The sequence below is a fragment of the Scardinius erythrophthalmus genome (genome assembly GCF_964197995.2).
Source record: "Scardinius erythrophthalmus genome assembly, chromosome: 17".
Taxonomy (NCBI): Eukaryota; Metazoa; Chordata; class Actinopteri; order Cypriniformes; family Leuciscidae; genus Scardinius; species Scardinius erythrophthalmus.
Genome location: NC_138237.1, coordinates 38878952 through 38893994, shown reverse-complemented (window position 1 = coordinate 38893994; position 15043 = coordinate 38878952). Strand labels below are relative to the sequence as shown.

At 40.8% G+C, this 15043-nt stretch overlaps 1 protein-coding gene across 5 annotated transcripts in view; it reads right to left on the bottom strand.

Moving 5' to 3' along the window:
* Positions 1–15043, bottom strand: part of rapgef6 (Rap guanine nucleotide exchange factor (GEF) 6) — a 185733-nt gene that overhangs the window by 18671 nt on the left and 152019 nt on the right. For 2 of the 5 annotated variants that reach the window (XM_081390395.1, XM_081390394.1), the window contains exons 11-17: positions 13113–13267; positions 12176–12190; positions 10710–10950; positions 8889–9269; positions 7833–8044; positions 6176–6299; positions 2567–2784 (exon numbers count right to left, since the gene is read on the bottom strand). In XM_081390395.1, the coding sequence (XP_081246521.1) occupies positions 2567–2784; positions 6176–6299; positions 7833–8044; positions 8889–9269; positions 10710–10950; positions 12176–12190; positions 13113–13267 (1346 nt within the window). Of the gene's footprint in view, positions 1–2566; positions 2785–4904; positions 4929–6175; positions 6300–7832; positions 8045–8888; positions 9270–10709; positions 10951–12175; positions 12191–13112; positions 13268–15043 lie in introns of all 5 variants that reach the window. The other 3 variants (XM_081390392.1, XM_081390393.1, XM_081390391.1) reach the window with 2 other exon arrangements.

The following is a 15043-nucleotide window of genomic DNA, read 5'->3' as shown; positions in this document are numbered from 1 at the left end:
ACACACACACACACACACACACACACACACACACACAACACCAGGACCTGAGTTTGAGTGACAGATCATCATAGTGTTCTTGTCCATCATTAGCTGTCTTTCCATCCTGTTTTTATGCAGATTTTGGGATTTCACATTCAAAAAAGCTGGATGGAAAAAAAGTGATTTTCTTTAGAAGACGACGTGAATAAACTTCGATGGAAACACATTTACTGAATAAATCCCTCAAAACCTCATGTGACTGACTCAGCGTCAGCTGTGATTGGATAGCTGGAGTAACCAGCGGACCAATGGCGTCGCAGCATCTCTAATGATCAGAATGATTGGGTTTAATTCCCTCCAGAAGCGTCTCACACACACGAGTGTGTTCCCGAACACCAGCATCCGAACGCTAGAGAACACGACGGCGTTTACTGAGTCTCATCTGACGCTCGAGACACTTGTTTATGATGGAGGGAAAACTCACAGTTTATTCCTGATATTCTGAGCCGGTTTCCCAGGAAGTGATGATTTTGTTCTCTTGAATGCATGTGCTTTATTTGGAAATGTTTTGTGCCGTATTCAAACCCATATTAAACTGGTAACACTGTAAAATAAGCTCCCATTAGTTTACATTAGTTAATGTGTGAACTACCGATATTTGTTACATTTGTTTATTAATCTTTGTTAATGTCAACTGTTCAGTGCTAGGACGTTCATTAAATAATTTTAACATGCGCAAATTTTGATTTTAATAATATATTAGTAAATGTTGAAATAACACATTAAGATAAATAAATGCTGTAGAATTATTGTTTATTGTTAGTTCAGGTTAACTAATGTAAAGAGATAAAACACCTTAAGTGTTACTGTTAACTTGCAGCGTTGGATGGAAGCAGAGCTACTGACGTTCATTCATTAATTCAACTAAACACTCGGCTATAGTACAACTCTACAGTCTGAGATGAACAAAAGGCCCAGATCGTTTCAAGGCATTATCATCACAAACATGAACAACACTAGGAAACCCTCTGAGCTCCTGCGTCTACTCAGCTGAATCACAGCATCACGGACATCAAGCACATCCAGATCATTCTCAATCTGATATCTAGCACTTCTCCTTCCGCCCACTAGATGGCAGAGACCGGCCGTGTCAAATCTGGGGCCAGTTGCAGAAGAAATCAGTCAAGAGGTAATCATCAGTCTTACTTTCTGACTCAAATTAGACCGATCTACCTCTTTATGTAACAGACTTAAAGTTAGCACCAGTCTTGAAGAAAACATTTAGATGACTAACTTTTAAGACTAGCCTAAGCAGACGGCCTCTGGACAGCTCGAGCAGCAGCGACAGTTAGTCTGGTAACACACACACACACACACACACACTCACACTCTCTCACACACACACACACACACACACACACACACACACACACACACACACACACACACACACACACACACACACACACACACACACACACACACACACACACACACACACACACACACACCAGGAACTGAGTTTGAGTGACAGGACAGTTAGTCTGGTAACACTCACACACACACTCACACACACCCCAGGAACTGAGTTTGAGTGACAGGGACAGTTAGTCTGGTAACACTCACACACACACTCACACACACCCCAGGAACTGAGTTTGAGTGACAGGGACAGTTAGTCTAGTAACACTCACACACTCACACAAACACACACACACACACCACCCCCCAGGAACTGAGTTTGAGTGACAGGGACAGTTAGTCTAGTAACACGTTACAATAAGGTTCATTAGTTAACATTACTTAAAGGTGCATTATGCAACTTTTAAAGTTAAAAATACCCGTTATTCTAACCCATACATGCTTAAACAATTGCCTGATGGGCTGAATGAGCCCTTCTCTGATCAATGCGATTGCCTCTATAATCCTGTACAGTAAAATAAATAAGAGGGATTCGGGTCGGAATCTGAGACTGGGCGTGACGTCATGCGCGTTCAGTTGCAGTGCTGCAGTTTCATTTGTCGCCAGAGGGGGGCATAGTTCTGCAAAAACTCAGAGACTTGCGTTATGCACCTTTAATGTATTAACTAACATGAACTAACCCTGAGCAATACATTTGTTACTGTATTTGTTATAATAAAATAAAAACAATATCCAAAATACAGCTCTTCATTGTTTATGTTAGTTCACAGTGCATTAATGTTAAAAAAATTCTGTATTAGTAAATGTTGAAATTAACATTAACAAAGATCAATAAATGCTGTGTAAGAGCAGTTTATTATTAGTTCATGCTAATTAATGTAGTTAACTAATGAACCTTATTGTAAAGTGTTACCATTGTTTCTCTTGATTTGATTTGATTATATGAATTTTTGAATGTGTAAATATTGTCATTTTGTGATTCTTTTTGTGTGAAACGTTTGACCAGATCTCGGGAAGAAGAGACAGCGATCTCTCAGAGTGATTCTCCTGGGGTCGTCATCGCCCTGAGGGGGTTTATTCTGAGATAACAACCGGCTGGATGTACACTATCACACTTATAACACGGATACTCGTCACATGAGTAACGCCTGAGGAGACGCACGTGTGCTGTAGGCCGGCTCGCACTGCAGGGACATGATCTGCAGCTTGTCCTCGTCCTCCTCCACCTCCAGGTGTGCCAGATACTGCTTGACCCGCCGGGACATCTGGGCGTCCTCGTACAGCTTCCTGGCGTTGAGCAGAGAGCTGCGCCGCACACGCTTCTTGTGGCCCGCCTGGACCTCCAGCAGGTTTGAGTTGGTGCTGGCCTGACTCAGAGACCTGAGGGAGAGCGAGACACCACACACATCACCGTCACTCCCGTGGGAGACGCTCGCGGGCAAACGGGAAGACGTTCACAAACAGAAACAGAACATCTAGTCAAGTCTCCTTCATTTATACAGCGCTTTAACAATATAGAGTTTCACAGCAGCTTTACAGTGAGAACAGGAGATTACAGTAACAGAGAGTGTTCTGGCTTTATCTAGAATACAGTTATTGTCCAGATCTGTGAAATGCTGACGGCGTGCACATGCGTATTACGTGTTCAGTCTATAGATATGCAGGTTTGAATATATATGTGCGCAGGCGTATAGTCTTTCTCTACAAATGACCTGAATCTACACAAATGTAACGGTTTCACAGATAAATGAGACTTGATGCATTTCTTCTGGTCTTGCAAATGTGAACAATGGAAACTCATTTGTGTGAATCTTGTTTTTCAATTCCTGAAATAGTTTTATTTTTGGAGAAGTGTCTTATATGTACGCTACCATTTAAAGGTTTGGGGTTAAAATTATTATTTTATTTTAAGAAATTGATACTTTTATTCAGGAATGACGCATTAAATTGATCAAAAGTGATGTCTAATATAACGTCTATTTCAGATAAATGCTGTTCTTTTGAACTTTCTATTCATCAAAGAATCCTGAAAGTAAAATATGAACTGTTTCGAACACTGATAATAATCATAAATGTTTCTTGATCATCAGGGGCCGTATTCACAAAGAATTTTAAGGCTAAAAGTAGCTCCTAACTGGCGAATTTAGGAGCAACTTCTAAAAATAATGGGCGTGTCACTCGTAACTTTAGGACTCCTAATTTTTTTGATTAAGAGTAATTCACGAAGCATTTTAACCCTAAAAGTAGCACCTAAGCCTGGGACAGCTTAAAAGAAGTCGAGAGGACTCCTAACTCACTAAGACCTGTTCACAAACCGCTTTTTGTGGCATTTCACGTTGCGATGTTTTGAAATGCGTATGCGGAGCTACAGGAGCTTCCAATCGCGAGGGAACAATTTTGCATTGTAGGCATAACTAGGGATGCAATAACGCCACCAACAACAACCAAAACTAGGCTACTCATTCATTGCATGTAAACTAATCGTAACGTTTGATTGTGAATCAAATTAAAATGTTCTTCTCTTTGCAAACGTACAGTAGGCAGAGGCATATAGTGACAGATTAATCAATAATGTTGCAAAGATATTGAAACAATCCATACGTTTCATTAGGCTACTAGGCTATTTGTTTTGCCTTACTTTTTATTCATTTAGGCTATTTATTCAGTTATTCATCATCTTCCGTCCTTCGCACTACTTGTGTAGCGCACGCATTCTCAGACCTGTCACTCATCATCGTAGGGGAGGGGTTTGGAATCATTCCCGCGTTACAATCATCAGCCAATCAAGTTGGTCATTTCAGTCCAGCTCGTGCATGAGTAATGACGTCATCCATAGCAACGAAGACTCACTCTTAGTTTAGGAGTTGTCATTTTTCTTTACTAAGAGTAGGTCTGAAAGGCGTTGTGAATAACTTTTAAGAGAAAACTCCTAGCTAAAATCTTTTAGTGCGATTTAGGAGTACTCCTAGTGGTAAGATAAAATGCTTTGTGAATACGGCCCCAGATCATCATATTAGAGTGATTTCTGAAGGATCATGTGACACTGAAGACTGGAGTAATGATGCTGAAAACTCAGCTTTGATCACAGGAATAAATTACACTTTACTAGATATTCACATAGAAAAATATTTCACTGTTTTTACTGCATTTTTGATCAAATAGCCTTGGTGACTTCTTTCAGGAAATATTTTGGAAGTATGTGATGTTGTGAAATTTCTATTTGTGAAGGTCCTTCCATTCATTTGTAAATATGAAATGTTAAAGATAAACCTCATTAATTTGGCAGTCAGAGCAAACAGTGCCTACATCAGCGTAACGCGGCCATGCAACGCATTCAGCTCCATTAATGCAACAAATAAAAAAAGAATAAATCGATTAAAACAGACGAGCATGATCAGTTACATGAAGATCAGTGGTTTAGAGGATGAGGGGATGAAGGAAGAGTGGCAGGAGTTGCTGTGTCCAGTGAACGGTCAGGACATGCAGGACAGCACACTTACCCTAAACTCTTCCACCTCTTCTTTCTGTACGCAAAGCCCACGAGAGGCAGCAGACAGGAGAAGAGAAAGAGACACTCAGACAGACAGAAAACACCAGCAGCACCACAGACAGAGAGAGATCATCTGATACACCACCACCACCACCACACACTGATAGAGCTCCACCGGTTCATCGCTTTTAGCCTTTTCATTTTAATCGGGTAAATCCGGGTTGCATCTGTTGCGTGAGCGGCTGATAAGGGTGTGCGGTCGTATTACAGTAAGAGAGCGGCCTCTAGTGGCGGAATAAAAACTAGCACTGGCCGCGTTTCCATTACCCTTCAAATTATGCAAATTGAAATTGCGAATTGAAAATATGCCCAATTGAAACACGCCAATTTTTCAAAAACTCCCATATATCGCAAAAAAATTTACTTTCGCTCGCATGAGGAGGTTTTTCAGGCAATAAAAGGAATATTTCTCAAAACTGCACATTTGCACATTTACAGTCACCTGACGTAGATGATGAGGTGTGTTTGGACAGAAGACGAGACAGAGTTCTTCATTAAACTCATAAAAGACTAAATAATTACAGGAATACTGGATTTTAAATCACTAAGAAATGCCACAATCAAGATCTTGAAGCAGATTTGAGGGAGAAACTCCTCATATGAGCCGCTCTCAGTATAGCGGTCTATCCTTGCCGTTAATGATTGGATGAAACGCCCATGTCTCCTTCCATAAATAATGACGGCTAGTGCGGTGGCTGAGATATATGTAAACCTACTAACATCCGATGCCATGATTGTTGGAATGACTTCGAATCGCGAGAGGAAAAAATGACGTTGCACGTTCATAAAGACAGTGAACTTCCTGTTTGAACAGGGCGTTTGGAGACTCACACCTTTAAGTAAATGCAGCTGTCAATCATGAAAACTGACACTGTGAACGCAGCCTATGTGTCCACCGTCAACATTCACAGGGGCGAGCGACTGACTGACATTAAATGAAGATGATCAACAAAAGATCAACAGTAGGGCAAGACTTATCTGACTGGACTGTGATGAGTGAGCATTACATCTGTGTATAAAACTACTGGACTAACATGGAAATCTGGGAAACTGGAAATCAAAATTGATTCCTGCACTTATTGTGAACGATTCATTAGTGCACATTTTTGTGAAAGGAAAACAGTGTTTTCAGTGTTTTGTGTGTGTGTGTGTGTGTGTGTGTGTGTGTGTGTGTGTGTGTTGTGTGTGTGTGTGTGTGTGTGTGTGTGTGTTAGTCTTCACCTCTGTCTGAACATGAGTGCCGGGTCCATGTTGGCTGATGTCATGCGCACAACGTTTCGGATCTCCTTGGCGATCATTCGCAACTTTTCGAAATTGACCAGGCCGTCCACACTCGAATCGTTCCCTGAGCAAGATAAGAGATGATGCACAGTTCAAGGACCTTTTAAAAGATTAGTTCACTTGATTATTTACTCTCCTCCTCGTCATCCAAGATGTTCATGTCTTTCTTCCTTCAGTGGAAAAGAAATGAAGGTTTCTGAGGAAAACACTCCAGGATGTTCCTCCATATAGTGTCTTCAATGGGGTCCAACGGGTCGAAGGTCCAGATGTGAGTTTCAGTGCAGCTTCAAAGTCTCGACACGATCCAGCCGAGGAATAAGAGTCTCATCTAGACAAACCAGCGGACATTTTAGAACTAAATAAACATTTATATACTTTTTAACCTCAAATGATCATCTTGCACTGGCTGTGATGAGACACACATTACGTCATCAGGTTGAATGGTCACGCGTGTTCCAGTTCAGGAATGTAGAATAGGGCGGAAAACTCCATCTCATTTTCTCCTCCAACTTCAAAATCGTCCGACATCGTTGTTTTAACTTTAATTTATTTATTTTTGTAAATGCCGTTTGTAAACACTAGGTCGGTTCTTCCGCCTACGTCACGCGTGACCTTTCAACCTGATGATGTGTCGCATCACAGCTAGTGCAAGATGATCATTTGTGGTTAAAAGTATATAAATGTTTATTTCTGTTATAAATGTCCGCTGGTTTGTCTAGATGAGACTCTTAGGCTATGTTCACACTTAGCGTCTTTTTTGACAAGAAAAAGTTGACAACGGCGTTTTTTTAGCAAAAAAAAAAAAAACGCTGGCAGCGTTCGGTTACAAATAGCAGCCGAGCGCGTCTTTTGTTGCTATAACAACAGCTGCAATATAGCCTAGTGCTGTGTGATGCAAAAAAATGTCGAGAAAGAGAAAGTTGGCTCTTGCGTTGGCTTTTGAAGTTACCGGGGAGGAGAATGTCGGTTCACAAAGACGTTTGTGGGTGCACGACATTATACGGGGAAGGAAACTGTATGGTGCTCCATATTTATTATACCACATTATACCGTCTCCATTTTTTCTTGTTTTTCTTGTTATGGAAACGACAGGTCTCGCTACTCGCTTGTCATTGGTCAGCTGTCAAAAAGGCGCTTGACGTAGGGCGTTCTTTTCAGAAAAGTTGAACTTTTTTCAACTTAAAAAGACGCTCTGAGCTGCAGAAAAAGACGCCGGCGGTGGCGTCTAAAAAAGCGCTCAGGACTTTTTTGAAAAAAAACGGTTTACTCCATAGGGTTATAATGTAGAACAGACGCTGGCAGTTTGAAAAAAGACGCTAAGTGTGAACGCCGCCTTATTCCTCGGCTGGATCGTGTCGAGACTTTGAAGCTGCACTGAAACTCACATCTGGACCTTCGACCCGTTGGACCCCATTGAAGACACTATATGGAGGAACATCCTGGAGTGTTTTCCTCAAAAACCTTCATTGCTTTTCCACTGAAGAAAGAAAGACATGAACATCTTGGATGACGAAGAGGAGAGTAGATTATCAGGAAATGTTAATTCTGAAGTGAGCTGCTCCTTTGACAGGCTTGTGTGTAGACTTGACCCACTGACCTTCGTGCAGGAACGTGAGGTCCTTCTTGACCACAGGGAACAGGGGGATGATGGGAGGTTGCACGCTCTGGCTGCTCAGTATGTTGCGGTATTTGGCCATGTTTCGTGACGGGTCGAAGATGTCCTGAAGGTCGCGGAACAGCTTCTCATACTTACTGGGTAGTTTCTCCCACGTGCTCCTCAGTCGAGCGACTGAAGCCAGATTAAGACCACTGAGGAGCACAGAAAACACAGCGCATGAACATCTGCGGCCCTGCTCGGAAGTTCACACACCAAGCACACAATATGCAAGATCTTTAACTATTAAAACATAAAATATCTGCATTTTATGTTTCTGACGAAGCTGCATAACCACCATAAAACACTAAGGAACAAAGAGCATGTCAACTTTTTTTGTAAATGTAATCGGTTGTTATTATCTTGTCTTGTGGATAATTTAGAAATATGCTGATAACTTTATCAGGTCAGCATCACTATTAAAAAAAACCCCAGAGGATCTGTTGACAGAAATGCAATATCACATACATAACTATGTTTTCAGTGGCGTATAAAGACCTTACTTAATGAACCGTTATGTTTTTATAACCTTAGAATAAGCATTTCTCTCTACACACACCGCGGTCTGCTTACATCGACATGTTTCTACATTGGCCCTGAGCGGACAAACGCGTTTCGTCACTATGTTGTTCTTCATGTAGAGAAGCTTCAGCTAAAGTCAGCGAATAAAACACTGACACAATGATGAACAGGTAACAATAATATTCGCATTAACATATCGTTTTATTGAATAATCAAGTAAACCTAATTTCTTAATTTATCTTTGTAAAGAAACCTCAGTGTTCAACTGGCTACTCTCTGCTGTCTCAGACGACGACATCACTTCCTGTCGGCCACTGTAACTTCTGTTGGGTGCAGTTCACAACCTCACCACTAGATGCCGCTAAAATCACACACTGCACCTTTAATATAAAGTGGGACTTTAATTTCTTATAATCACTGAGAAACTGTAAGGAGAACAGCCCGAGAACTGTCAGCTCGAGCGAAAGGCGGACTCACCTGATGATGGCAAACATGGAGTTGAAGTTCTTGCACTCGCGGCAGTGCAGGGCGATCTTGATGAAGTGCTTGATGGTCTTCATGCGCTTGAGCGCGTTGGCCTCGCGGAGGATCTCAGTGGCCACCCAGAACGTCTCCTGGTTGATGATCTCCTCGAACTGCTTCAGATGTTGGCCACCGCCCGGGTCCAGCTTGAACAGGTCGTCCACGTACTCGGTGGACTCGATGTTCCTGAACAGGCCGAAGTCCCGCATGGAGAGCTGAGCCGCCACCTCCACGGTGCTGAGCTGGAGGAGCCCGATCTGACTCTCCCTCAGCAGATCCTGAGCGTCTTCATCCGAGCACAGCGTCTCCGTCTCCATGTTGTTCTTCAGGTAGTACCTGAGCAAACACACCAATCACGGGATCACTGTATAGTAGGGGTGTAACGATACCCAGCAAGCAATTTTGCGTTTAAAAGACGTCTAATAGTCGTTCAAACACATCCTAGATGTCTAGCTCAAAACAAGGCAAAGTTTGGGCTGTCAGTGAAAATTTAACAGACGTCTAACAGACGTTTTATGATGGATAGATGCACTTTTATCATGATAGATGCGCTTTTATGATGGATAGATACACTTTTATGATGGATAGATACACTTTTATGATGGATAGATGTACTTTTATGATGGATAGATGTACTTTTATGATGGATAGATGCACTTTGATGGACTTCAAAACAGAAACAACCATTCACTGCCATTATAAAGCTTGGAAAAGTTTTTAAAGGTCCCATATTGTACACCTTTCTGAAGTTTTATTTTAGGTTTTGATGTCCTTAAGAATATATATTTGCGGTATAAATACCAAAAACCATCCCAAATATATTTTTACAGCTCCTTTCTCAGGAGGCCTGTCTAATTAACATTCATGAGCCTCTCTTCTGATAGGCCTGTTGTTATAAAAGTGATGCACGGGCAGGTCAACCACAGGTAACTAGGGTCATGTACGCTGTAGCCTGATGTGGCTCATGAGTAAGGTAAATAAAACAACTGTAATGATGGACATTGCTGAAGGAAATGTTATCCGGCCTTATATGTTCGAGCCGGACTCAGGAGACAAACAACCACCTCTTTACTTTCGGCGTTATTGTAAGAGTATTATAATTACGATTACATCAATGCTGCACGCAGATTTAACGTTAACGCTAATTTAAACTGTCTAAAAAAACTCATTATGTTATACACAATGTAACGTTAGCAGACAGACACCGAATGCAGTAAGCTATGTAACCATTGCTTTCCAACTGATACAGTGAGTTGATGTGCTACAATTTCTTTTACAATGTTACTTTTTTTCTGTAAAAGGTGTACTTGTGGTAAATCTGCAAGGATGCCCACAGAACGCGAGAACATATGCTGCAATTGACGGCCAAGGTAACCTTGAACTGTAGAGACTGCAGCATCTTTGAGGAGAAGCTTCTTTGAAAAAACGCTGTTGTCCGGAAGCCTGTGCAATGATGTCGTTTCCTGGCGGTGGGCAGTGTTTGGTGATCACATTTATACGACAGCGGCTCGTGAAAAGGCACAGCTACTTTATGCAGGCTGTGTGCATTTGTCTGTGGATCGACTGTTTTGAAACGTATATGGTAGTTTCATCGCCCCTAGACCTCTGCTATCATGAAAAAAGCCAGGGAATTTCAGTTTTGACAAAATGGGACCTTTAATATAACTCTGATTGTATTCGTCTGAATAAAGAGAGTCATATACACCTAGGATGAGTAAATCATGGGCTAATTTTTGGGTGAACTATCCCTTTAAGAGGTGTTGGCTCTGCTCTTACCTGCCGTTGAGTTGGATGCGGTCTGCTAGTTTTGAGAGCTGGTCCGGCAGCCGGCGCTGTTTAATGACCCCCTCAGGACTAACAGAGACCTCACACAGCGAGTAGGTTTCCGAAGCTGCGATGAGGCCGAACTCGCTCACTACATGCGAGACGACGTCTTTGGCTGTGGTGTCTTTACTGATGATGATATAGCAGCTCTGCTGGTCCGCCTTGAACACGCGGATCACCTGATCGGGAATGTCTGTGACCCGCAAGAGGAAGGAGACGCAGTTAAACACACACAATCAGTGAAAGCATTTGTAATAAAGGTCAAAGGTGAGATGTTTGGCTCAGATTTGGAAAACAAGGCAATGGCTCAAACACTATCCCATCATCCAGATGATTTTTCAGGTTTCATTCATATCTTCACTTGATGAATGAAAGTCCTGTGGGTGTGGAACTCAATCCACTGTAATGACGGCGTTTCCGCATGCTTTTTGACATCAAGTGTAAATCATTTCATGCCACAAACTCAAAACCACAAGTAGTGTTGGGGAAAGTTACTTTGAAAAGTAATGCATTACAATATTGAGTTACTCCCTTAAAAAGTAACTTAGTTACTTTTTTAGAAAAGTAACTTTTGCGTTACTTTTTCTCACCTGGGCTGGGCTTGTTTTTAATAACAAAAAAGTTATATTTTTGGGCCAATGTAAAGGCCCTTTCAGACCAAAATTTAAATAATAAGGCTGAAGGAAATGCAGATTCACACATGTCCAGTAGAGGAGTAGATCAAACAAACCTGCCGTTCTGGATCATAGAAGAATAGATGCAGGAGAAGAACGTTTAACACTTTCTTCACCAATAAAAATAAAACATCTAAAGTCATTTTTGCTTATGGTTTAATTGAATCATTGAAGATCAGCAGCAAGTATATTGGTCAATAAAGTGAGATTAAATGCATACAAATATTTGTTTTATTTAACATATTTAATTATTGGAGGTTTGTGTATTATTCAGATTTTGCATTTCACTGATTTTATTCATTTTGAGAAATACTGAATCTTTTTTGTGCAAGTGAGATTACTCAATGAATGCTCACATTTAGTCTAGAACTACAATAACCATCATGTTTTCATACAGCACACACACACACACACACACACACACACACACACACACACACACACACACACACACACGCCTCTGCACTTCGATTTGTCTCAACATGAGGACAGGAGAGCTGTCAGTCAATAAATGTGAAAAAGTAACTTGCGTTACTTATTTGAAAGAGTAACTAAGATATTTTGCTGTAAATTTAAAAGTAATGCGTTACTTTACAAGTTACTTGAAAAAAGTAATCGGATTACTTAACTCAAGTTACTTGTAGTTACTTCCAACACTGACCACATGCAATTAAGTTCAAAACAGCATACAAGAGTTAAACGCATGAAAAGGAAAAGAGTGCATGACGTGTACAGTGTACTTACAGTAGAAACCAGCCACTAGTGGAGCCAAGAAACACAGAGAGAGAGAGAGAGAGAGAGAGAGAGAGAGAGGGAGAGAGAGAGAGAGAGAGAGAGATGACACATGACAGCTACAGCACACACCAGTGGAGACATCACAACTAATCTAAAGATGTCCTCCTCATTATAAACATCTCTCATATCTGCAGGTTTCCAGATCATTGTGCAGTGGATCTGAAACCAGCCGCACGCTTTCATTTGACACAACCCAGAGCTGAGGTTTCAGAAAGGAAACATTTACTGGAATCCTTCCTAACATCCTCATATATTCTAACTACATCTATCTAAATGTAGATTGTTTTCAGAGCTTGAAATAAGGAGAAATAAACAGCTTCAGCTTCACTCATACACAGAAGAAACCCTGTATTGCGAAAAGAAGTACACTTCAGGACACTTTAAAAAGAGTGAATATCCTACACTTTAAACGAATGCGAATAATTTAAAACAAATTAATGTTATTTACAATTAAAAATTATTACAGTTTAAATGTATATTAAATGCAATATACGTTTGAGAGGTTTTTTTTTATAATGATATAAATAACATTGATATAAGTGATCACCTGGATTTAGAGCTATATTAAATATAAAGCGTTCACGGGCAAATTTGCGTTATGTATTTCCCCAGCATCGAAATCAGGCTCATATAGATGACACAATGTCAATGTCCATGATCACTGGATCTTTGGTAAGTTATAAGAAACACTTTATCGAGTCCAACGTTTAGTTTAAACGGATAATCATTTGTTTTACTACCGTTTCCCCTGTTAAACCCAGTAAACGCAGCAGCTCAGTCCGGCTGAGGGAGTGTGTTCCCGCGGGAAAGTGACGTCAATACATTCCCTCTATAATCTGATGACGTGTGTGTGGTCAGTATGTCAGTGTGTGGTTGTGTGTGTTACCTGCGGGGTTGGAGAAGTCGAGCGCGCTGGCGGGCTGGAGCAGGTCAGGACTGCTGGACGACAGGCTGCCCGGGATCGGCATGATGGCCACGCTGTGCCGGCACTGCTTCGTGCCCACCATACTGTCATCCTGAGAGTGGGACAAGCCACCGTCACTGCACACACAGAGGAAGAGGGATTACAGCCGGCTCAACACACTTACACTGCATGTCAACACACACACACGCAGACACACACACACACACACACACACAGATGGAAGACGTGGACATTTAGGCCGTTTTCACACTTGATTTGACAGAACTGGAAGGAGATGAACTGAATGTGATTTTGCTAAAAGAATAACTATTAATAAGAAAAACAGCTGTTCTGCAACTGTTAACGTCATTTATTACACGGCTCTGTGGAATACTTGATTCTGATTGGTCACTCGCTCCATCCAGCGGTATATTACTCCCAGATAACAACCTCTGAGAACAGAAACACAGGCTCATCCGGGTCACTGAAGTCATCAGCGCTATACACTCGCTAGGAACGGGTTTTCTTCGTGGAAGTTTTGCGTTTGGTGAGCTGATAAAATATTAAAACTCAGTCAAATCAATATTTTGTGTACAGTTATTTAATTATATCATCCAGTATCGTGGACTCGCTCTCTCTTGTTTCATACAAACGCAGTGGCGGCCATTTTGTGACTATTGTTTTGTACACTGTTGGATTATAAGATACAAACAGGTACGGTTTTAAAACAGTTTAATCTGAAATCAATATCTCTTATCCTCATAATTATTTATGTGGTATTAACCGTATCTCTTAAATGTCCGTCTAGTTTGAACTTGCCGCTGAAACTGCTCTCTCCGCAGAAGCTTTGCGTTTAAAGACCTAATATAATATTTAGACTCAGATCAATATTTCATGTCTTATTATTTACCTATGTGGCAAGTATCTGTGTAATAAGTGTGATAATGTAGATCCAGCCGGTTGTTATCTCAGAATAAACCCCTTCAGGCTGATGAAGACCTGATCCTGATCACCCCGTCAGGGTTTATTCTGAGATAACAACCGGCTGGATCTACATTATGCCTTACTTAATATCCCTACGTGACGTCAAAGAAAAAGGAAAGACGCTTCAGAGAAAGACCAGGGGTCTCATTTATAAACGTACACCACTTCCCACACAAAGGTTGTGATCTATTAAAAACACACTTGACGGGAGAATGTGCATCTGTATGTGAACTCTGATCATGCGTACGAGCATCTAGGAGACGGAGCAGTTTGGAGACACCGATGGTGATCTGAGGGACTGATGAAGGAAAACCACTTTAAATCTTCATTATGAGTCCTACTCATAAATGTTCACAATAACAGTTTAAATAAATAAAAGAATGATTTAAACTCTTTTTTACATCAGATTTACACATTTAGATTAAATATGCCATTCTCATTAATGGAGTTAAGCACTTAAATTACATCAAATCTTTACTGAGAAGTTACAACAACAAAAAAAAATCGAATAAATAGAAATATTCGTAGTGAATGCGATGCTTTTGAACACTTTTCCTGTGGCTTGCTGTGTTTTAATGTTTGTTTAGCGCATGATAATAGCAGAAAACTCATGATCTGGGAAAATATTTCTGAGGAAATGATGATCAGTAATGTACATTAAGGCCAATCTGTTTCCATTACAAATATAAAGCAATTAAAAATACTATTTGGCCAGTGGAAATTAAAAGATTGAGAAAAACTTTCTCTGAAATGTTTTTTATACTATTTGATTTATTTTTTCAAAAACAAGGCAAGGATAGGCTACTTAATGATTTTTTAAGCGCACTTTAGCGCCTCTAATGCAGTGTCTTGGGGATATTAAGGCCTAGATGGCACTAAATTTCATTAGTTTTAATTAAAATAAAACAGAAGTTATGCTGTTTACGCCG